Source organism: Nesoenas mayeri (genome assembly GCF_963082525.1).
Source record: "Nesoenas mayeri genome assembly, chromosome: 1".
NCBI lineage: Eukaryota > Metazoa > Chordata > Aves > Columbiformes > Columbidae > Nesoenas > Nesoenas mayeri.
This window is the reverse complement of record NC_137541.1, coordinates 5,240,348-5,265,636: the sequence shown is the minus strand read 5'-3', so window position 1 is coordinate 5,265,636 and position 25,289 is coordinate 5,240,348. Positions and strand designations below refer to the sequence as shown.

Genomic DNA, 25,289 nt, shown 5'->3' with positions numbered 1-25,289 from the left:
TACAAGGTGTTGGGGATGCCAGAAGTTTACATGGATTTACAAAGCAGCTGTGTAAAGTCATAGAGAACAATCCAGAGGTTTATTAAGGACAAAAATATCGCCCTTGGCTCAGGAGTTCCTTCAGCTACAAATTACTGAAAGCTGAGGTGATATTTCAGGGTATTTTCAGTGCAGGTTGGACTGATTTTACACTCTTCTCTAGTGGTGCACTATTGATCTTTGCCAGTGATAAGCTACAGGGCTAGAATTGCCTTTGCTTTCACCCAATACAACCATTATTATGTTCTTGTCTTAACAAGGGCAAGTCCATGTCCTCTGTCATATTCTAAAGATTTTCTGAGTTCAGGTGAATCCATCACTGCATTCAATGTTAGATTCAGTGTCAGATCTCTCACTGCAGAACCACCCTCTATCTGAACTAAAGGCAAAGGACTTGACCCTCTTTTGTTGCTGAGCTGTCAACTATGAACCCACAGCTTATGACAAAATGCAGAACCTGGGAGTGGATGCAGAAGATCTGCAACCAAAGAATTTGCTTTAGTTTCAGATTATTTATTTTACTTATGTTATTAGAGCCTTTATATTTCTTGCTATGCCACAGGCATACCATTAATGGTATGGAAGCCTACATGAGACATCAGCTCATTATATCTGGAAACATTCCTACAACACTACTTCTGATCAAAACTCCCCATCCTCTCCACCTTCAGGATAATGAGACTGGAAAGCCATGCCTGTGTAACAGGAGAGGTCCTAAGAACAGCAAGATCTAGTTCTAATCACTGGCGATTGAGTAAAAGCCGCTAGTGGCCAAGGGGAGTGGCATTAGATCTGAGTAGATGCGTCTAGTCTAGACCCATCTCACTGAGCTGTCTCAAATCAGTGAAATGAATTGCACTCTGGAAGTGCTAATTTCTTTCCATCGTGCTCCGTGTGAGCTGAGCCTGTGCTGAGCAGGATGACCGAGGACACAGAGAGCACGTTGCACTTTCTACAGCTGTTAAAAATATCTATCGTGATTGGATTAATCTGAGACACATTTGTCAGAGTCTTTCCAAGCCTTGAAAGTGTAGGCAGGTGGGGCTTTATTCCAAGTCCATTGACAGTTTTGTGTTTGTTTCCAGTGGATCCTCATTCTTCCATTTGCCTGGAATTCACTGGCCCAGCAGCTTGGCTGGTTGGATGCTCAGTAATTATACTGCTTCTGATGCTACTACAGAAACGTTCTAGTTTCATACTTATGCAAACACTTGCTCCCTTTGTTAAGCCATTTGTCAAACTTGTTTGTATTTGGAAAAAGAGCCTGGAAGTGCAGCTGAAGAGTATGTTCTTGTCTTCACAAGTCTTATGTGGCTGTGACTTTTTATCAACCTCAATAGGAAGAGTTTCAGTTTATTTGGCTTAGTGAAGTTGCTCTGTATTTCCAATGTATTTTACTCTTCAGCTTCCTTCTGGGTTTGAGGGTTTGGTCTTTGACTGTTTAAGGCAACATACAGAAATGTTTTTTTTTTTTCCACTGACTGCTTATAGTTAAAAACACTGAAGACTTCCAGGAAGAAAACTGTTGAGCTCCATGGAGATGTTGCTGTCAAAAAATCACGTTAGCCTGGAGACATGCTCCAACCCAGGGCTTGTGAACAAAAACACATTCCCAAGAAGCAGAAATTGGCTTTCAGCTTCTATTGCTACATCATGTGTCACTCATTGCGGTCTCTTGCTTCTCTGCTGGAAGGAATCCAGTGTGGGCTAAAAGGCTTAAAATATTTTGCCTGAGACGTCACAGTGTCAGTGTTTCTTATTAAGTCCCATTGGCTGAGACCTCAAGGATGGATTCTCAGCAGAGGCAAACTCACCCTGCTCCACTGACAGCAGTTTTTCTGTTTATGTAATTTACGGATCTGATTGAGTGAATTTGAAGATGCTGCATTGTGCACAGTCCACAGGGCAGTTTCTCTGATGTTATTTCTGGATCCTATGGAGACATAATTTGGATTTCCTTTCCCAGGCCACAAGCGACTAATCCCAATCCTCTCACATGGTTGCGGTTGAAGGGTGCAATTTAGGATACAGGTGGATTTTGTCAGTGTGCTTCACAACATAAAGACTGGCATAATCAGGGTTCTTATCCTTCCCGGACCCTTCCCAAGCACAGGAGAATGACTGCAGCCTTTGCTCTTATGCATGACCAAAAGTAGTGCCATGTTCCTGGTTTACCTTTTGCAGCTCACCTGAAATTTTGAGGGCAAGCCCACCTTGACTGTTGAGTGTTTTTTCAGAGGGGAGTCTAATACTCAAAGAGTGGTAATTTGCTGGAGACAATGGAGGAAAGTGGTTGAGTCACCGTCCCTGGAGGTATTTAAAAGATATGTAGATTTGGCACGTAGGGAAATGGTTTATTGGTGGACTTGGCAGTGCCAGGTTAACAGTTGGACCTGATAATCTTGACGGTCTTTTTCAACTTTATGATTCTATGATTCTAAGTATTAAAGCCATCAAAACATTGAAGGGGTGAGTTATTTAGCTGCCAGTGTTAATGGGTAACTTTTTGATACCCTCAGGAAACCAGGCCTCGAATGTCTGAGTTCACTGTGAAATCCACAATCATTTCTCGGTATGCTTTCACCACGGTGTCGTGCACGATGGTGAACAGCGGATCTGAGGCACGTGAAGGTGTGTTTGAGATGCAGATCCCAGCTGCAGCCTTCATCTCCAACTTTACCATGTAAGTAAGTAATGCTGACAGCTGGGTGGATGATGTTTGTCTTATCCCACAGATAGCTCTCTGAGATTTCAAAAACTGGCTAAACCCTCAGTAGAACTGTATCAAGGGCTTTTCGTATTTCTTTGGGAAAAATAAAGATGCTGTACTCCACTTGAGATGACTTGTGACCCCAAAGCACAGAGCAAGTCCTTGAATGACAGGATGCTAAGATTCAAGTCCTCAATGTACGTAGGGAATAAAATTATTCTATTTCCCGAGTGTCTTTTGTCAGCTTCATTCTCCTCTTCTCTTTGATTTGAACCAGAAAGATCTCATCTAGCCTTCAGAAACCTTTCCAATTGAAGTTTCATCAATGACAGTTATCTTGCCAGACTGTGGTGTCTAAGAAGCTCTTTGTTGTTCCAGGTTCTCCTCACTGTCAATGGAGGAGAGTCAACTCCAACTAGCAGAGAGCTTCACTTGCTGCTGGTCATTCTGTGTGGATAACAGAGCAAGTAGAGTGGAACCAAGCTCATACCAAAATGACTCACTAAGGAAAAAAATTAAGCTCTTGGTTTCAAAAACATGTTTGGTTTGGAGGTGCTCAGATCTACTCTATGAGTAGATATTGGGGCCATAATTTTGGACCTGACCATAGCAGATAGGGGACCTGCTCTCTTAGAAAGTCTTCCATTTGGACTGAATAGGAGGAAAAACAGTCTTTTGTCAGTGGCCAACCAAAATGTACGTTAAGGGCTATTTCCTTATGAAATCCATGGCTCTGTAACTTGTTCCCAGGAAGAAACATTTTACATTTTAGTCAGAGAGGCAGCTACTTGAGAGCACTCATCCTGAATGTCACCATGAGTGTTGATCTGGATGGTGGATTCAAGACCAGACAAAAAAATGTGTTCACTGGGATTCTTGGCAATTGCTGTGCATTCTGTTTTGAATCCTTATGCTTTGGGGGTTACCCACTGAACTGGCATTTTAGAGAGGTAAACTGTTGGACTAAAAATGTACTCTGCTGGTGTAACCAGCCAGGTAACTTCTAAGTCAGCTTCTGTCTCAGTGACCCGAGTGGACTCCAGTAGAGTTACACCGGCGGCACATGTAGCCTATTCATGCGTGCACAGTCTGTGAACCCTTCTACAGCAAAATGTACAGCTGTCACTGTGTAGGGGTGCAAAGTGGTCAAGCTGACATCTCTGGTCTCTCCAGGATCATTGGCAACAAGACTTACTATGGGGAGGTCACAGGCAAAGAAAAGAAACATAGCGGCGATGACAAAGAAAGGCACAAGAAGCCTCCGAGCCCCACAGATGGAAGGTAAGCGTTGTGTATTTGGCTCTGTTCTGAGAAGTGACATACTCTCTTCCCATCTTTATTTTGGCTGCTTTGGCATACCCATCCATGGATTATAGGAAGAGGCAGCTAAAAAGAACATTATCAGCAGTACCTGTTGTCATTACCATGCTCTAAGTCATGTAAAATTGCTTGTGGCTATTTCTAACTCTGTTATACAACATTTTAATGTCCAAGTTGCTCCAGGATGTACTTGAGAGGGAAAGAAATCATGTTACTTCCTGAACAACAGACCAGAAAATTAAGGCACACTAAAATTCAATGAGTTACAACTTTGTGAAGCATTACAATGTTTTCTCTCTTGCTTGTTTCACATGTTCAATAATAGGAAATACTTTAATTGGACCAAGAAAATCCAGATTCATCATTCACTGGAGGAGGTGGTGTGTGATGTGTATGGGGTGTGAAAGTGTTTTTGGATTTTCCTTTCAGGGAGAATGGCCATGAGACATTCAAAGCTTCTGTCTTCATTCCTCGCAAGATGCAGGCCAGGTTCCTACTACATTATGAAGAGCTTTTGCAACGGCGACTGGGAAAATATGAATATACAGTGAGCATCCGTCCCCAGCAGCTGGTGGGGAGGTTACGTGTGGAGGTGAACATCCTGGAGAACTCAGGCATAGTTTCACTGGAGGTGCCTCCCCTTCGAAACAGCAAGCATAAAGGCAATGGGAAGGTTGAAGGTAAGGAGAGATTTTATGACCCACAGTTCTGTTATGCACGAGGCCTTAAACACTTCTCAAGAACTGAACCGACAGTGTTGGGAGTTCTCCAAGGCAATTTTGGATAATTGCGTAAACTAGTGTTTCATTCACTTCCACTTTTCTCCGAATGAGGCATTAAACCAAATCCCAACATTGCCTATAATAAAGACCATATTAGAAACTAGAGGACACGTCTCATGAAGACAACAAGAAAAATGAATGTTAGCAGCTCATTAGGCATAAACTATTCTGGCAAATTCCAGCTCTGATTTTATTTAGAAAGATAGATTTTTTTACCTTCCTTTCTTAGAGATTTCTCATTCACCGATAGGGGAATCTCCAGGTTCATGAAAGCTGGTATAATGGTTGCATGAAAGGGATTATACGATTACGAACTCTGGGAGGTTCAGTGGTGGGAATTCAGTGTTATCGTGAAGGCTGATGGATTTTGTTTTATTTTTTTTTGTAGATGACTGTGTCAATGTGGTATCCGTGCACAAGCATGTGGGAACTTTGAAGCTTAATGAGTATAGGGCTGATTCCATTCAACTGAATAGGAATTCTTTTTTCTATTGTCTTTACGAGCTTTGAACTGGGCCTTCAGGCCTTGTGCTCAGCATTTGAGCAGGCTCTTCCCTGGCTCCACGTCTCCTGGGAACTGTTTATTTTAAGTGGATTGTTTTTTCCATCCATCCATGCCAAAGCAGATAGGAAATCCTGCATTTTAGAACATGGAAAATTCCAAGAGGAAAATCCATGTTTTGCCAAAGCAGTCCAAGTATCTGCGCTTACCCCCAACTGTCCTCACTTGCTGTTCAGACAGAGTAAAGGTAATTTTTCAAGTGTAAACTAACAGCGAGGAGCACAGGATACTGTGATTGCTTAAAAAAAACCCTCACCAAAAAAATGAGGGTGAGTCTGAGCTGGAAGCAGGATGTAAAGTCTTGTGGGACTTGATCCTCCGTTACTCTAAGTGATAAAATGCCAACAAAATCAGTGGAGATGTACATATCTGCCAGGTGAAGACAGATATGTGAACATGGGGTTAAACTGATTGCCTAGTGTGATCTTATTGATTTAATCCAAACCACATTGAAATCAAGGCTGTCAGTGACTCGGAGTAACTTCAGGTCAAGCCTTACACAACTAATTAGCCATATATCCATTCACTGTGTGATAAATGTGCCCTGCCTCTCGTCAGGAGGGACAGGAAACCTTTTTCACCTGTCAGGGAGTATCACAGTGTATTGTGGTATATGGTTTCCTGCAAAACATCTGGCATTGATCAAGGTTAGAGACAGACTAAGCAGAGCTGACACACTGTTGTTCTGGTGCAGCGTGGAAATTCCTATATGTAAGTGACATGCAGGGAAAACTCTGGTAACTTGCACTCCAAATGGCAGTCTGTGAGCACTGATCATTCTTGGCACTGTGCTTCAAATTTAGAACAACTCATATAAAGATGGGCCCGAGCTCTAGTGTTCCATAATCCTCCCTAGCCAACAAAGTGTATATAAAATAGAAATCTCATTTCAGGATGGTTAAAGCAACTGAAACTCAGATTCCCTGTGCTTCATCCTTGCTCAGAATTCAATTACAGACCCTTTCTATCTAGAATAATCCTATACAGTTGGTAAAAACTCATTGCTATGATGAAATCGCTGCTATGGAAGCCACTGAAAGGCCAAACACATTTTTGGGGTCCATCATGGGCAGTCAGGAGTGGGCTATGTCTCTGGTAGATCATTGGTGCTCAGGTGTGTGCCACTCGGATGAGTGTATAGGGTTAATGAATTCAGCAGGTTTGCTGAGCTTCTTTCCAATCTAAAGCAAGATGAGGAGATCAAGACATTACCAGAAGCCAGACAAAATTAAAAAAAAATTGGCAGAGGGTCTCTGAAGGGCCTAAAATAGGTCACAGAGAAGGACAGCTTGTTTTGGATAGGAGGGATTTATTGCTCGTGACCTCTGCTGGCCAGCTGCATCCAGAGCAGACAACAGGAACTTCCTAAACGCAAATGGAAACCACAGGAATACTCCTAGGGAGAGCAAGGCCATGGCAAGGAGCATTTCACTTGGAAACCCACTGTATTCCCGTTGGCTGCCGTCGCCGAAGCTTGGTCCAAAAAAGCAAAACATCTGAGCCATTAGATCCTCCCTGCAAAGCCTTCTTGCTCATATGACATCTAAATATTTCAGAGCATGAGATGTCTAGTGAGACATCCAGAGAAGGCTGTGAGTTTTTAAGTGAAGACAGGTGAATTGTGAGTCTTACATTTAAAGAGTGGCTGCCTGGCAGACAGTCTGCAAACTTGGAGTAAGCCAGGAAAAATAGAGTGTCTGATCTCTTCTTGGACTCCTGTGGCTTGAAACTCTTCAGTATCACTTCACTGCAGAGCATGCTGGCAATCTAGGAAGTTAAGTGGTCAGCAAATGATGCCAGACCAGAAGCTGCCATAGCGTGTTACCTGTGGTGTCCCAGATGAGAGGTCATGACTTAAAAAAAGATCAAATAAGGAATGGAAGCCTGCACATTGGAAAATGGTACTGCCTGACTGGCTTGATTTTGAATATTTCAGGAAAACTCTCTTCTTCAATTTCCTGTGTCTATGAAGATGTCTATAGTATCTCAGAGTTAATGATGTGAGATTTTGATAAGTGTTAATAAATTACCTTGAGAGTATTGGGTCAAAAGTACGTTGTGACATCAAGTCTCAGTTAAATGGCAATTCTGAGTAATATGTCCAAAGCACCGCCAACCTGAAACCACTGTAGAAGATGGGATGTAGCTTCACAAGTCATTTAGGTACGTCTGACTCTGACTGACCTGGATAAGAAACTACATTATTTTTCTGAGTACTGGTCCAGAAGATCCAATGTTGGATAGGCAATTTAGGTTGAAAATCAAATATTTTTGGCTTTGGAGTCATCCACAGCTTCAGATGATGAGCACCAGCAGAGACTGATACTCATAACTGAAATGTCAGCCTGTTGTGACTATAAACACTGTTAGCAAAACTAATGAAATAAATAATAACAATAGTTTAGATGGCCCAAAGTGGAGGAATGGCTGATCTGCCTTTATTTCATGGAGCAATCCTCTTACATTTTTGGTGCTTCCTACATGATATCCATAGAGCCAAAGTACTGTGCAGGAAGCAAAGTGGAAAAACCAATTTTTCTGTTTAATGATCATTCAGGATTTGCACTTTTGACTGCAGCCAAACTGCTTGTAGCCATAGAGTTTGTGATAGAAAGAAATCACTTAAAGATCTATAGACAGAAGATGTCCCTTGATGAGAAAGAGTGAAGAACATTTTCTGCCATCTATAAATCAGTGCAGAAATCACAGCAGTAGGAGCAGAAACAGTAAAATGTCAAATTCTGGCTGGTTTTGACTGTAAGGACCCAAGACACAAAGATTGGACTTGGTTTCACAAACTTCCAGCGATTTTTGAGAAGTGAAGCTGTGCTTTGCTGTAGCTGGAGGCTCCTGGAAAATCCTGTATACATCCTCTTGAATATGGAGCAGAGACAATGTGATGACAAGTCCTTCCAGGATATTTCCTTTGTTGGTGACTCCTGCATGCACAGCTCCATCTGGGAGTTGTATTTGTCCCAAAGGAAGATATTAGGCATGTAGGTTTTGGAAAGTAATCATTTGGCATGTGCAGGTGCTGTTTTCCGTCACGTACAAACCCCAAAACAGGAGATGCTGAGGCAAATGATCCTGGCCTTCTCTGGTGACCTCAGAATGGAGCTGTTTTCTGAATGATGTCCTACCCAACATCCTCAGGGATGGCTGTTGTCATCCTCTTCCTCCAGTGTAGTGATGTGAGAACTAGTCATGGACTCCGGGAGGGAGACATTAGGATGCTTGAGAATGACTATTTCTCTTCAAAGTCATAGGTCTTGGAAAATGTTTTATTTCTTATCACAGTTATCCAGAAGTTTCCATGTATTAGCAGAGGATGAACCTTGCATTTGAGCTCTAATGCTGACTCTGCCAGTCTCCAAAATAATTTAGGTTTAACTGTTCATCATGTCAGGACCACAGTTTAATACGAAAAATGCTTTTTCCTGCTCTGTTTACTTCTTGAGCTGAATTTGGCAGAAAGTTTGTCTAAAGGCCCTATTAACTACCTCAGTCTGAGCACAGACCAGCTCAAGTCTTTGGAGCTCGTCCATGCTCTGTATTTTGCTGTATCTCATAGATTTTCCTCTTGTGGTCACTTGTTTGAAAGGAACTGGGCCAATAAACAGACAAGAGTAATTGTGATCTAGATGTCAAGTGCTGCCTAAAAAAGAAACCTGTGGGATGATATAGTAACTGTATTCAAATATACAAAAGGCTGCTGCAAGGAGGAAAATAATACTATACTTTCCACGTCAATAACAGAAAGAAATCATAGGTTTATAATCCTGAAATAAAAATGTAAATTAGACATTGAAAATGTCCAACAGTGAAAAAGTGAAGCTCCGGAAAGGACTGGCAAGGACAGGTTACTGAGTTTCAACTACTGGAGGTTTGGACTCTTTCCTGGCCGTGTCATAAAACAAAGTAGGAAGGGATTTGGTCTGGGAACATAGGATGAAAGGCACATCTCTCCTTATTGACTCAGGAATGGCTCTTGGAGATTAGGGTGAGTTACATCTCAGGGATGCAGTTTACATGACCGCACTAGCAAGTATGGGATTTTGTCTCGGTAAGACTGAAATTGCAGCAACTATACTGATAACTCTTTGCTCAACAGAAAGGCAGCTAAGGTGAGTTGCTCAGGTGTATACATTACACATAAGAGGCTTGTCAGATCAAGCAATCAATTAGTCAGATCAGGAAATATCTTGCCTACAGTACATCTGAACAAGTCACCTCAAGAGCTCTTTACAATCAATAGGGAGAAATCCGTAGCATGATTCATCTAATCGTAGAGGAAATGTTTAAACAGGTCGAATGAATCATACTTGCATTGACTGGCAGTATCTCAGATATAGAATCTACATTTTAGATGTCTAGAGTTGGCTGGAATGAATACCACATACATATCTGAAGTTGCGTGTTCATCATTTACAGAAAGCAACTAACAGTCGCATGGAGAACATCTAGCCTTTTGAGTTCAGCGACATCCAAGCAGAAATGAGCACAGGAATTTTGTCTAAACATTTATATTCCTGATAGCATTGCAATGTTGGTTTCAGTTTAGAATTAGAGAGAGGAAGGGTTATTAAGTTCTTATTTTATAACTGGTGAGCTGAATCTTTAGTCTCAGTCTGTAACTGTGCTGTAACCTGTCTCCACGGTAATACTGTGTGTGCTGTAAGACAATGGGAAAAACTTGTAATATTGTGGTTTTATCTCAACAGGTGATGCTTCTCCTCCTCCTTCTACTGTAGTGGGACATACCAAAACCTTAGCTAAAGTCACGTTCAATCCCAGTGTTGTCGAGCAAACCAGGATTGCCCGAAATGGCATTTTGGGAGACTTCATAATAAGATATGATGTCAACAGGGAGCTGAGTATTGGGGATGTTCAGGTACTGTACACATCACTCATCTTTTCTGTTAATTATACCTGAGATAGTTCAATTGTTTTCAAATTTCAACAATGTTCATTGTTTTCCAAGTGAAGGCTATTTCTCCATCTTGTAAGAGCTATATAAAATTAAACCAACCAGTTGGCAGCCACAAGATGGACTTAAAAACCACAAGTACCTACTTCATTGAGTTCCTTTTTGTGTTTGCTTTTCAGTTTCTCAATGTACTTGCTGTTTATATCTGAATACAAGGCCAGTTCCCCAAATGCATGTTGTGGTTCTGATTCCGGGGTACATACATTATATCCTTACCACATTTGGAAGGAAACTCCAATGTCCACCACGGAAGGATATGTGGAGAGCTCCAGTAGGCTCCCCCAGTCCGCCAGGATTAGGAGAGATACCAAGGACCACTCATATCCTGCAATGTAGACACAGACATTGAAAGCAGGATCAGGTGTTCCCAATGAACTACCCCATAATGATGTGTGTGGAACATGATCTACCCTCAATTACTGACTTCCTTGCTCTTCCACAGATTCTTAATGGGTATTTCGTGCATTACTTCGCCCCCACTGATCTTCCTCCATTGCCAAAGAACGTTGTATTTGTGCTTGACAGCAGTGCTTCCATGGTGGGAACAAAACTGAAACAGGTGAGGTCCTTGCAGTTATTATAGACTAGTTGGTTGTAAGGTTGCAGAGGACTTGGTTCAGACTTCGTCACACCAGATGGGTTCTTCTGCAAAATGCTTACTATGTCTGAGGTGAGAGGAGGCTCTGAAGAAACCTCAAGGTGAGATGATTTACCTGCAATGAGAAATTCTCATGTTAGTGGGAATGGGATGGGAACAAGAAGTGTCGAGGACTTCTTCACCCTATAAAAAAGGTCTGTGCTGTCAAAACTGAGCTAGAATGCTGCTGATAGTATTGTCCTGGCCAGTTCTCTTCTGGGCAGTTTGAAGAGTGGCAGAATAGGGAGAATTCCCAGCAAAGTGCATTCAACAGATCATTGCATCCAGCTTGACAGCAGAGAAAATATATTCTTGCCTTTATGTTACCTTGACGAAACTCTTAGCAATATATAACTCAATGGGTTCTATTGAAAGAAGGGTCACTTTGTCCTCTTGAGAACCTGAGTTTTTCAGCACAAATCTCAGACATTTTTCCAGGATGTAGACCATGTCATGAGCCAACATACTCAGCTGAAGGGCACAACAACAATGTTTAAAATCGACCTTTGACATGGAGGGTTCAGGCTGGTGCCTAAACATTTTTGTTTCTTCAGTTCTCTGAGATGGACAGATGGGAAATACCTCCAGTTCAAGACACAAGTAGTTGGCTTGGAAGACAGGTAGTACCTGGGGAAATATACTCTGTCTTTCAACACAATATTATCAGCCCAAACTAGAAGCAGAGGTGAATTAAGACTTCAATTCTGAATGATTTGACAGATATATTTCAGGTCTGCACTCACACTGGAGAGTTTAGTGCAGTTTCCATCTTATTTATCTGTGCAGAAAAGGAGAAAAGTCCTCGTTGATTTAGTATTTTTTCCTTCCATTTAAAGACTTGTCCCACAGGCATGAGATATGGAAAAGTTAGATGCCTTCTCTCTGTTGAATGGCCACATCTTTATCTTCTACTTTCTTACCATGGTCGACCTAATGATAGTGGAAAGCGACACTTTCCACATAGGTTGACATCCACATGAGGCAGTTTCAGCTTGTATGGACGGTGTGATGTTGTAACTCTACTAGAATGACTGAAGGCCAATGGCTTGGACTTGTATCTTGGCCAGTTAAGGAGTTCTAATTAGCCCATTCAGGCTTCTTGGTTGCCCACCTGGAACATGCTGATATTCCTGCAAAGTGTGATTCTTTGAGAATCTTTTTTTTTCTCCTTGGCCATCAAACTAGCCCAAATGTCCTTGAAAACACAGACCATGGCCATTCTCCGACAGTTCTGTCTTTGAACAAGGACACTGAGAGTATATATGCCTTTCTCTCTCTGCTAAAAACTTTACTATTAATATCTGTTTTCAGTGGTGATGATAAATCTTAATTTAGAAGCTGTGTCCCCTATTAAATCAAATTATCACCACTGTGAGTTAAAATGGAGTATGACTTTTATGGCTACTAATTGTCTCCCCCAGTGACTAGAGTAGCAAACAGAGAGTCGCCAACAAACATACCTAGTACGATGCTGAATGAGGTCTTAAACAAAGATGTTTCTGAATCTTTAGAAATTCCTTTGGACAGAGCCTGGCTCATGGCTTTCTGTTATCCTTCTGCTGAAAAATATCTGCCTTGCCTCACAGAATAAACAGATACTGCACAAATGCACCCAGTTCTGCATCCTGAAAGCAAACAGTCAAAGATACAGGGCTGAACCAGGGAGATTAAGACCCTGAAGGCCTCTGGTGTTAGCGTGAGCTGCACAAGCAGGGCCTTGGGTCACCAGATTAACCTTGTACTATGAAAGCTTTTATTCTCCTCCTGAGCATATTAGTGTTTCTTTTTCATACACTTACTAGAAACAACATGGCCAGTGATTAACCCTTGAAGGTTTACTGCATAGCCTGTCCAGCTGCTACTGCTAAACATACATCAGTCTCAGGCTAATTAGGTACAAAGAGATGCTTCTTGAGCCCAAAGTGAGAGAATTGTCTAACCTTTGTTGGGGGTGAACCCAACTTTGTACCTGTTGTGTTAGATCATCATCCCTAGAAGTGTTTAAAAGATGCATAGACGAGATTCTTATGGACACGGTTTAGTGACAGGTTAATGGTTGGACTTGATGGTTTTGAGGGTCTCTTCCAAACAAAATGATTCTATGATTCTATATACTCTTTTTATGGAGAACTACTGATACATCATGGGGGAATGATAGGAGCAGGAAGCAATAGAATTTCATGGAATTCTGACCTAAATCGTAAAAACCCCACACGAATTAGTCAAGGAAAGACCAAAATCTAGGACTGGCTGAATAATATGCCTCTTTTGGTACACTACGAAAGTGCAATCAGTTACAGCCATGACCCACATCTGCTCAGTGTCCTTTTTACCCAATTGTTTTTGTTATTAAGATGTTTGTTGAATCACAGACAGGTCCTCTGGTGGCAGGATACATGTGAGCAGAGGAAATGCCTCCTTTTCTTCTTTTTTTCTTGGGCCCTTGCAGCTGTGGTGATCTATGGTGTTGTGTAGAGAGCCATGAATTCCCAAGGGACTGCCTTTCTTCATTTCTCTGTACTGAGTCACACGCAAGATCAGCTAAAAATACAGTCAGCAGTAGTAAAGAGTGCTCTTGCAGGTCAGCTGCAGTGACTGTGACAAAGGACAGTTTTTAGGGTTGTACAAGCAAGGATGAGAGCCACCAGTTGTGCAGTTGAAGGGATTTTTCTACTCTTCACTCAACCGCTTTCATGAAGTTAATGGCAAAGTGGCTCAAATGGAGTCAGGATATCATGTATCCTGCAGTTCCCACAATCTAATTGTGAGTAATTTCTTCTTTTCCTCTACTGAGGTTTTCCTTTTCCTACATGAATTTTCATCTGTTCGTGCCATCCCTTTCTTCCTAAGGTGTGTCAGTCTTCAAAGAAACAAGACGCCCAGACTCAGTTGCAAACACGTGTAGTGAGACTGGTTGATCAGATTAAATCATGAAGACCTGTGAGACATTCTGAGACATATATTAGCTGTTTTGGGGAAGATCAGCTAATGTGCATGTTCCTCCTGCAGTTTTCACAGCCTCTGTACTCTGGTAATGCCTAACAGACTCAACTGTGTTATAGTAGTCCACCTCCACCAAGGATTTGCACATTTCTGACATTCATCTTCTAGCATTGGCAGGGAGATAAAGGTCAGGAAGAGAGAACACTCGAGCATCACGATAAAATATTTTCATGTGTTCAAGACTTTACACATCATTACTGCTGTCCCACTGGCAAAGAAAATTTTTTGTCCTCATGAGCTTTGTTTGTCCCTTTTCAAGGAGACAGTATGGAATAGTTGCTTTCAACAGGAGCAAGAAGAGCTGAGGAACAGGTTATCTCTGCAAGGTTTACTAGGAAGCAAAATTATTTGCTCTTTGGGAAGTCCGACCTGCTCCTGCTGATTTTTATGGTACCTTTGGCTGTAGAGGTGGAGTGGGACGTAGCAGTTTTACATTGGTATAACCAGAAGAAAGAGAGGCCAGTTATCCGTTTACCACCTTGTGGTTACCACAGTTAACCCCAGCTTCACTAAATGTGGTGAGAAAGGACCTTTATCAGCTTGCAATTCAGTTGCATAAACAGGCATGTTCTAAGCTATGAACGTGTCCACAAGAGGAAGGATTTGCAGATGTTTTGCAGATACGCGGTGAAATGTAGCTGTTTCAACCACAGATTAATTTCACCTTACCTTTCCCACAGGCAATAAATGGCCACACACTCAGTTAAACAGTTGGCTACACCGCAAGCCTGGCAACTTGTCAATGGTAGCCTGCCAGACTGTAATTTTCTTTGAGGTTAATTACGCTAGAAGGAACTCAACTGAAGCTGGGACCTGCTGCGTATTTGCAAATGCTTCAGTTTATATCCCTGCATCCATCCAAGGGACGCTGTTGGTACCATTGATCTGTCACCCACACTAAGCACTTCTGAGGGCCCAACTGCCTTATAGACACATATCCCTAAACCTTTGTGCCTCAGCACACAGACTCCCTCTGGGTAGTTTCAGGGTGTTGAGAGAGCAGATAAGCATCTGAACACTCGATGTTCTCACTCCAAACTCCACTAACTTCTGTCGGTTGATGCAGAGCTGGCTTCAGGCCTGTCGACTGCTGGTCCAAATAGCGGCTGCAGCCCAGGAGAACTACCTTAAATCACCAGGGGACTTCGGAAAAAATGCTAATTCTAATTACAGCCTTAAGTGAGTTTAAAGCTGCTGTGAAGGGGAAAGATTTGCCAGCTTTTCCATTTCTGTTGGAAAGCAGCAGCCTCAGTGGATGCAGAAGAACCATGTGCGGTATCTCCAACACCAGCTACCTCATCCAGCTCCCTCCTTTTTGTGAATACACAACAGCAGTATCATCTCAGTCCTCTCTGTAGATGTGAATACGGAATATAGGAACTACTACAGTAAATAAGATGTCAGATACATATAGACTTTAAACAACCAGCTTCCAAGAAGGATGCAAGTACTTATAATGTAGCAAAATAATCTGCCTTCCCCAAGCCCTGAAACTTATAAATAATGATAGGGTCATACAGACAAACAAATAACCTTCAGAGTAAGATATGCTCAAATATTTAGGACAGGGAGCATCTGCTTCTGGTCTCAGGACTAACAGTCAACATACCTCCAGCTGATTTGCTCCATGCTGAGGCAGGAGAAGTAGAGATGGAATTTCCCAGGAAGACCTCAGACCACCTATAAATAGCAAGTCCTTTAATTTGGTTTAGAGCAAATAGGATTTAAAGGCAAGTGCGGAGTTTGGCATGAAAATGCTGCCAAGGCTTGAACTGAAATCCCATGAAGACACTAAGACGTCTCCCAAGGGTTTCAGTGGGACCTTTGCTGAATTAATCAAAGGATGAACTAAAACCAGGTGCTACTGAAGTGCCAGGCACAGGCCAGTGACCACCAAACAAGTTCGCCATTAAAACAAAGGGGCTAAATCAAGCTGTGCAGTTAGTCCATAGATCAGGATCATTGAAGTCTACAACCAGGCATAGCTGTGACAAAGCTGGAGACACAGCACAGCTCTTGATCTGAGACTCAAACTAGGACTAAGGCTGGAGCTTAAATGGAATGTGGGTGGAGGTCCCAGGTGGGGCTGGCCAAAGCCATTAAAGTCTATTAGTATTCTCAAGGCTTTGTGAAGTCCGTGAAGTTATAGGCCTGAGTTTCTTTAATAGTCCTTTCCAAGCTGTAATTGTGTTTTTTTGCCAGTTGCTGGAGCAATACCTGGAAGGCAGTCCTGGCTTCTATTTATGTTTTCATTGTGGATCTGTTATGTGAACTTAGGTAGGTTACGTTCTTTGCCTGTGCTTGTCTCTTTGTAGAGTCTTGTCTGTTTAGCTGGCAAACTCATGGTTAGGCTTTATGGCTGTACAAGATCCCCCAAATCTAAAAGACACCTGACCTTTGCCAAGACTTAAGCTATTAGTCTAAAACTGCTTGCAACAATGCTGCTGTTTCCAAGGAAATACCCCTTCACCCTAATATGGGGTGTGTACTACACATTGCTCAACTGGGATGCTCCGTTTTTAACTGTGAAGGGCAGCTGAAGCTTGGAAGTTCTTGTGGGATCTTATGTGGAAACCTGCTGGAGTGAGGCCATCCATGTTCTTTTACTGCATGAATTTATCAAACACTGTTCATTGGCGGTTCTGACTATGAGGTCCACATGACGTAACTTGAAGTCCCTTGGGAATGAGGGGTATGACGCTACCTGTGTCACAAGGAGAGAGCTTTTGCTTGGATAACTGCCCTTGATGTAGCGACGACATCTTCTCCAAAACATCTGCGCTCTTCTCTGCAGCGTTTTGAGCAAAGATGTGGTCTGCGCTTGTGTCTGAATCAGTGGCCTTGGATGGAATTGGGCAGGGAAAGGGCTGGAGGCAGAAATGTGCAGGAGGGAATGGGGATCCCATAACTGGAGATCCCAAGAAGATTTGGAAATAAGGAAAATGGGAAGGGGAGCAGGTGTTGGAGGACTGTGAGGGCCCTGTGGAGGACTCTCAGGTGGGAAAACAGGCAAGTGTGATTTTTTAAAAAAGAACAATTTAGAGGTCTTTTATTGCTTAATGCTGACCTTGAACAAAAGTACTGGGTCTTTGATCCAACCGATCATCGTCACCATTCTGCACTCACTGGACATGAAAACGGGGAAGTCACATTTAAAAGTGAGAGGTATCACAGTCTGATGAAAAAGTACCAGGGCTATCAGAGGAGGTGGCTACAGAGTCAGACACTTCATCCCTATGGAAGTACAGTGCTCCTTTTCATGGAGAAATAACACCTGCTCCTGAGTAGGAATGGCACAATTGCTCCTTGTTGTGGTAGCACAGATCTTTCCTCCATGGACAGCAAACATCTCTCCTAGCAGGTTACACACACAGGTAGGATGTTCTAAGAAGGGGCTAGAAAACCTGCAAACCAAATCTAGCCACTGTGAGAGAGGCTGCCTGATGAAGAATGGAAGTTAATTAACATGAAAAGCACAACAAACTGTGTCCCAGTCCAACTCCTGCTGCCTAACAGCAGCTAATGGTTGCTGGAATTGAGGGGATGCGCTGTGTGCAGCCTCTTGGGCACGTCAGATCTTTCCAGTACTCTGTCTGCAGCTGATCTGTGTGACAGAGAATTAAAGTCTTGAGTTGCTGGAACAGTTTTAATGTGCTGGAACTAACTCCATCTTCTGAGGATGGGCAGAGACAGAGGTATCCAGCTCTGCATTGAGGGCATGGGGCACTTTTCCCTTGGCATTGACCTTTTTGCTGCTATCTCCACGGAAATTGTTTGTCATGCTGGGGCTTGAGTGTCCGACTGGCGTATTATGGGATGCAATCCCACCTAAAATGAGCTAAGCACAAGAGAAGAATGTGGCCTTCATGCACTGCTGTGTCAGTCTGGCTGTCTGCCCGGGTAGCCCCGTTTTTTCCAGTGGGGTTATTTCAGTACAGCGTTGTGCGTCAGCCTTTAAACTTTTCCCTTTGACTTACTGTACAGAAACTTTTACTGCTCCAAATGTAATCCATACCACACTGTTGATAAGGCATGCTTGGCACTGATAAGATCTTGCCTCCTTTAAACTTCATACAGGAATTTATTTATATCCTCAACACTGCAATGACATTGTGAAGACTGAACATCTACTCTGCCTTCTGGGCACATGAAACCCTAGTTCCTGAGAAATCAGATCATCTTGCAGTTTTTCATGTATTTATCCTCACCATGCTGTTGGGTGCTAGAGAAGTAAGTTACTCCAACTGATAGCTAAGCCTGTCCACAGCATTGAACATCCACATCCTTGAAGACAGTTTTATCTTCTACTGAGCAGAAATACTGTGCTTAAATGCCCAGGATTTATGTGGAGCTAAGTGATTTACTCGATGTTAAGCGGAAAACCTTTTTCAGAACAGGCAATAGAAACAGTTACTCTGAATGATGGAGAATGTCTTTTGCAGACAGGGAAACTACTAAGCAACTTTTTCTAAGGCCATATGGGGATCAGCAGTGTTCAAGTTATTAGTGAGAGACTCATGATGTTCAAGAGAGAGAGACTGGACCACGGACTGGAGACAGACCTTTATTGTTCAGAGCTCTACAAGCCCCCTCCCATCACAGCCCAGTGTTAGCATAAAACAAAATGCTTGTTGTCCAGAATTGCAAAGGAGTTTTCCTTGGTTACGTGATCAGTGTCTGCCAAGAAGAAAGCACAAAGATACATTGACAGGGAGCGGGTGAACTGCAGTCCCTGAACTGCACGATGGTCCCTGCAGAGGAAGAAAGGGCAGATTATCCTTCCCAAGATGGGGATGGAGGAAGGTAATAAAACCCAAGTATACACTTCTGGGTTAAAACCCACTTTTGGTACAAAAGTCCCTGGCATGTGACCTGCATTATGTGGGCAGAAAGGAAACTGAGGCATAGAGGAAAGCGAAACTCATGAGATTTGGCTTCAGACCTTGGCAGGAATGACGCTGCCCAAACCTTTGCTCTCTCTGTACCTCAGCTCCTCCCTGTAAAATAGCAGTGGAGCTCACGCTGCCTTTCCTTTGGCTGCTGGATCCCAAACCAACTCTATGGCAGTACTTTGTCCATCATTTCAGGTGCAACTTAGATGCCAGCCTTTCCTTAAGTCACAGTATTAGTTCCTCTGACAGACTATGGGCATATTTGACCAGATAAGGCTGTTGTAGCTTCAAAAATCCAGCTCTGGACCTTTTTATCAGCTGCCTGTGCATGTTTACAAATGGAAAGATATGAACCAAGGCACAGAGGATATCGAAGGGAAGCTCATCTGTTTTCTTTCCATGTATTTCCTTGCAGTGTTTTGCCAAACAACATATTTACTTGTACTTTTCTGCTTCTCGCTGTAGGAGATCTGGTTTGTGAGCCCTCGGACAGAGCTGTGGGTTCCAATTCCCTTTGTGCAATCGCTCCTTTCTCATCAAATATGCTCTCTTACAGGGGTCTGGAAGGACAAAGTCAAGCCTAGCGGAATTTTGCCTTCTAGTTGCGGCATCCTTCAGTATATGGTTGCAGACGGTCCCATGTCTGTTATCTGCAGACTGTCCTCACGCAGCACTTTTAGATGATGGGTACTGCATTCTAAAGGCTTTGGTGGTGAATGCTTTCCTCTCTGATAGCAACATTCTTCAGACTGACTGATCTCGAGCCCACGCAGTTCCCTGGTGCTGCTGGAGCTGGGAAGGGTCTGTGTCACTGGTGCTGATGTCTTGCTGCCCAGCCGTTGCGAGGGCAGATGCCAGCTGTGTTTGGGCGTGCAGGGTAAAGCCGAGGGTTGCCAAGTGATCTCAGAGGCACTGGTGGGGTGGGTGTTGGTAGAGCCCCCTCTGTATTTGAAAGCTGTTTCCAAGAGGGGCCGTTATGCTGCAGCGCTGCAGACACCCACTATCCATCCAGAATTTGATCCAGCATGAACTGAAATTCTTTTGATTTTTTGTTTTCCTTTACAAGCTGGTATGAAGCTAGCACAGATGTGGTCCTAGGATGAAGCACTTGCACGTGCTCCTAGGCAATGGAAAGTGTGAATACGTGGGCTCGGGATATGCATTATAATGAGGTGCTTGAATTGCCCCCCTTGCTTCACAGCAAGGCCAATGTCTGGCAATGCCAGGGCATTGAACAACCACACATTGTTCCCTTCTGAACGGCACAGCTTTCAGGGTAGCCAGGCTTCACCCTCACCCTGCTCCTCAAACAAACATGAGGCTGTGGGAGAAATGTCATCGGGACACAGATTCCTCCTAAAAGGTGCCCAGATGGTCTGACATCATCTCAGATGTCTCCGAGGCAGCTTTTTGACCCAAGAAAGGGTGGAAGGCTCTCAGCCCTCCCATGGGAGCATGTCTCTTCCCACGCTTTGCTCCACCAGTGCTCAAGCAGAGTGAGGTCTGTCAGAGCTAGTCCTGAGGGCCAGGTATGAAGGTGTGAAGCCACAGCTGAACTGGAGCATAGCTGAGGGAGTTCTCTTCCTGCTGTTGCTGGAGGTCGTACAGCCCTGAATCATCTTGGCCCTGATGCAGAGCCCTTAGCAATAAGAACCAGAAGAGCAGCAGTTATGCTACATGTCCAGGTATCACATGTCACCTGGAGGTGACAACAAAGACCATAGTGGTGGCTGTGAGCTGGCTTGTCTCTGACCTTGTAGGCTTGGGAAGACACTATCTGCACATCGGTCATTTAGACAGCGTGAACCCATGTTCAGCTGCTCCTCATTTCTGAAGCACAGACAAAAACTGTGGTCAAACCCTGGCAACCAGGGTCATCTCACCTGTCCTCAGCTGTAGATCATGACTCTTCTGCTTCCTACTTAGGGAGTGATAATTTTAGCCTGGACTTGTCTCTTTCAAGCCCCAGGTTCCAGCTGTGCTGAGAGCTCATTCACCAGCACAGCTTCTCAACTCATATGCTCTGGAGTGGCAATTCTGACTCCACCTTTCAGCTCAATTTCATCCATTCTAATTTGGGGAAAACGGAGGAATTTTCGTCTCCCAAGTTATTCTCTTTTAAATCCTCATTTAAAACTTGTCTCTGACAGGTACAAACCATTCCCAACTGGCATTTTTTTTCTGTTTTGCACTGCTACTTCATGACATCCTCTCCTTTAATCCTTTCTCCACCATCCACACAAAAATGCATCTCTTCAGGCAAACACTTTGGGAGAAGGGTTTCACCTTAGAGCCCCTGGCACAAGGGCACTGGACCCTTGGGTTACATCTGTGCACAGTTTATCCCCAAAATGAATCAGTGTTGTACACACAGCCGTGGAGGAATGATCTGGCTCTCACCACGGAAGAAACGGTTAATTTTCTGTCTCTCAGGAGCGTGCGTTTGGCACCAGTTTCAGTGCAATGACTCACTGGGGCCAGGAAGGACTAGAAATGTAAAGACCCCATCAGCAGTGGAGCAGCTTGGGGATCCCGGCAGCCTCAGCCCTTGGCTCCTCAGAGCCAGGAGAAGTTCCAGCTGTGGCCTTACATGGCCAGAACAAGAAACTCGCTGCTGCGTCCCGACTGAAGCTGCTGCCAGGCACTCTCTGCACGAAATGCTCTGCAAATCCTTGCCTGGGGGCTGCTGGAGGAGCGGGACGGGCACCAAGAGCACTCAGTCATAGCTGCCTACTTAAAGGATTTCAAGCAGTGCACTTTTACCAAGATATTCTCCTTATTTAAAGTTGCTTTTGCCTGCCAGCTCCTGAATTGTATCCAGCCCTACAGAGGGAAGTCACGTCTCTCTTTCAGCCCATTTATGGGTGAGGGATATTGGTAGCAAAGTGTGTGTTGCCACCCCATAGGGACTGCAGTGTTCAGGATAAGCCTGCAGGTTCTTATGAGCTGGGAGGAGGGATAGAAATACATGGGATAAGCCAGGAAATTCAGAGTACTCTGGGAGAGATGGAGAGCCAGTTCAGCTCCTTTTGGCACCAGTAAGTGCCATATTGCTTAGGACCGGGCAGGATTTGGTCTGAGGTGAGTCCCACCTTCTCTATAGTTGAGCTACTCAGCCTCTTGGAGGTAATGCAGGGAGACAGGCATTTCCAGGCAATGACTCAGCCCATCCTAAACCCTGTCCAAAACAGATGGGATGGATCACTCTCTGGAGGTGCCTTTCCCTGCCTAGAGAGGGATTAGATGCAATGCCCAGCTTTCTGATGACCGAGTTGGGAAAGCTGAATCCCACCCTTCATTTTTGCTGGGGATGAGGTAAAAACTGCAGGAGAACGGACCATATGGCCTCCCTCATTCTGTTTGCTTTGGAGCAAAACCAGGTACACGTACACACACTTGTACATATGTTTCTATGTATATATATATTACACAAGTTCCACAAATTCAAAGCTTGTTTTTTTTGTTGTTGTTGGGGATTTTTTTTGTTTTGTTTTGTTTTGTTTTAATTGCAGAGACAAGCATCCGATTGAGATGCCAGAATCCAGGCTGTCTGTGCATCTGCATTAAAATATGACATACTTTTTTTTCCTGAGAAAAACTGAATCAAACTCCATGGAAATGACTTAACTGTGACAAAAATAAGAGACAAAAAGGAAAGAGAGAATGAAAGAAGGGGAGAGAGAGAGATGGTCCCAGCCCCACACTGGGCCCCTGTATGAGGGTGTGGGGAAGTGAAAATCTGCTTCGATTCCCTCCTGACCCCTCCGCAATTCTAGCTTGGATGCTGTGTGCACACAAACTGCACTGCTGCTCTGCGTTGTTTCGCCTTTTATTTTCCTTTTCTTTTGGCTGAACGCAGGCAAGAATGTCAAAAGGAATTTCTGAGCCCTCTGGAGGTGAGACGCATTCTCTCTGCAAGAAGGCCAAAGCAAGATTGTTTTTCCTCTTGCCTTGTTTGCAGAAACAACAGAGCCGTTCAGCCCAATAAACCCCTCTGAGAAAAGTGCAGTTGGACAGAATTGCAAAAAAACTGAAAAATAAAAGGTTTTGTAATGGAAAAGGTCAAATGATATTAATTATAATCAGAGCTATAATATGGATAATGAGACTTGGGGAGTTTTGCTCCAAATCATTGCTTCTAGGCACCTCTTTTTTCCTCCCTTGCCTTCCCATGGCAGGGAGTGGAGGAGGGATGTTGCACATGGGGAGCTGTTGTGGGCTCATTGTTTCTTGCTTTACCATCCTGCCCAAAATTTCCTTCAGCGGAGGTTGGCATGAAAGCCTGATCATGCTTAAACAGGGTAGAAGCTTCTCTATTTTCACTTTTTACTCACTTTGATCTCATTTTTTTGAGGGCCACTCTTGTTATTACAAAATAAATCCAAGAGTCCTTCACTGTGTGATTGCTGCTTTGCTCTTCTACATGTGCATGAGAGATTATTTGACCTACTGGATTGAGAGCTGGAAACTCCAGGTTTTGGAAAGCTCTCAACTTGTGGCCTTAACATCACTACTAAAGTAGTCTGTGCCTCAATTTTCACTTCTGTAAAACAGGATTGTGAATGCTTGAGTGTCCCTCTGAAGGGTAATATGGATTAACTGATGCATTTTTACAATACAAAGGCTATTGTAAAAGAGGAGATGAGACAGCATAAAGCTTTTCCTTCCTTTTGAAATAATGTCTATTTAGCTCATCTTAGCAAGCTCTCTATGGACTGCTAGGCTGGGGAGACAGCCCTCATGTTTGGGACAGGGATTCATCTTCTGGAAGGTTTATTTGGTGCATATCATAATCTGATCCAAGCAGGGCTCTCTCCTTCTCTTTGAAAGAACCTCTTCCACCAGCATTTGGTTTAGTATCCTCATCTTTGAAACATTAATAAAATGTGTGGTGGTGAGACGTGGAGCAATGTTCCAGCTGAGCAAGTGGGAGATGAATCCTGTGATCCCTACAGTGGAAAACGGTTTATACAGAGGACAGAAACAGGCAGGGAGGGACTCCAGACCTGGTTCCAGATTGTTTGAAGCTATGGGAAATATTCCCCTTAACATCAGATGAACAGGAAGCCAAGACAACAGCTGGGAGGATTACAGATTCCTCTGCGGTGGGTAATTTGTTTGCAGTTGCATCATTGCATCATCGGCTTCAATGTAGACTCCAGAGGGATATTGATGACACAGCTTGATCAGTCCTTTCAGCTCTTTTCCAAACTGTCTTTATTATAGCAACATTAGGCCTAGAAACATGTGGTTTCCAGAATCGTTAATTACCTTTTGTATTTTTTTTCTGAACAAGCCCTTCACATATTTCCTTGACAGGCACAAGAGAAAGCTTTAAATGCTGATGAGCCCACCATGTTATTTCCTACATAGCTTTCCTTGGAATTTGAAAGGCCTAATGCTGACCAAGAAGGGGCAGAGCTGAGAAGCTGCTGATCCCTCTGCTTACAGATATTTCCTCATATTCTTTCCATGTGTTTTTCATCCAAGGATAGGGTATGTTTGCATAGACAAAGGCTGCCTTTGGGCATCTTCTCTGAGCTGGTCTTACTAAGCCGAAGTTTGTCTCCATGCGAACACAGCTGCATGGCTGTTAAATCAAAGCTGGTCACACTGGGGAGAACTGGACACATCTGCACTCTTTCTGCTGGCTTATCCTCAACGGCCTGTCTTTCCCATTACCCAGGAACCTTAGCCTCTCTTGCTATGAACTCATCTTGATACCAGCTTTCCTCACTGTGATTGACTGTATTTACATAGGATGATGAACAGTGGAGCAATATAACGTTGACATATTGCTGGAAAAACAAGCCTGGGACAAAACTGACTAGCAGGTAGAACCTGCAATGACTAGTCAGGGCTCCTTTTTATATCACATTCATTTGAACGTATTAGCTTAACTGGTATTTTAATTATAAACAGAGCAGTTGCATCCTTGACATATTTAGAGGTATATTATAAGTAACCTGTTTAACAATATGCGACTTACAGCAAGTCTGGAAGGATATAGAAGAGCATTTGGTATTAGTCAACATTATTTAGTATCCCTTAGTTCAGGGCATGGTTTTCCCAGTCAGTGAGAGCTTTTATCCTAATTGTCATGAATGAGTTTTAAGCTTTTAGGTCCAAGCACATTTCTCACAGCTTTGCAAGATCTTCTGGGCAAGGGTTGTTCATCTTATAGTTGTGTAGCACCTGACACCACAGAAGACCTGGCCTTGAGAGGACATCACAGTTGCCTTCATCAGCCAAACCGGCAGTGTAGAGATATCTATAAGAAATATCTGTAAGATCAGTAAACCTCTTAAGAATTAAATCCTTGCCCACTAAAACAGTGACAGTTGTGCCTACTGGTCT

General features: G+C 43.4%; 1 protein-coding gene across 1 annotated transcript in view; it reads left to right on the top strand.

Annotated features, from left to right (window-relative positions):
- Positions 1 to 25,289, top strand: part of ITIH5 (inter-alpha-trypsin inhibitor heavy chain 5) — a gene marked incomplete at both ends in the record, with an annotated part of 43,955 nt that overhangs the window by 5,234 nt on the left and 13,432 nt on the right. Inside the window, 5 exons of the mRNA XM_080363264.1 lie at positions 2,559 to 2,722; positions 3,923 to 4,030; positions 4,499 to 4,749; positions 10,135 to 10,304; positions 10,843 to 10,959. Of these exons, the coding sequence (XP_080219390.1) occupies positions 2,559 to 2,722; positions 3,923 to 4,030; positions 4,499 to 4,749; positions 10,135 to 10,304; positions 10,843 to 10,959 (810 nt within the window). The remainder of the gene's footprint in view (positions 1 to 2,558; positions 2,723 to 3,922; positions 4,031 to 4,498; positions 4,750 to 10,134; positions 10,305 to 10,842; positions 10,960 to 25,289) is intronic.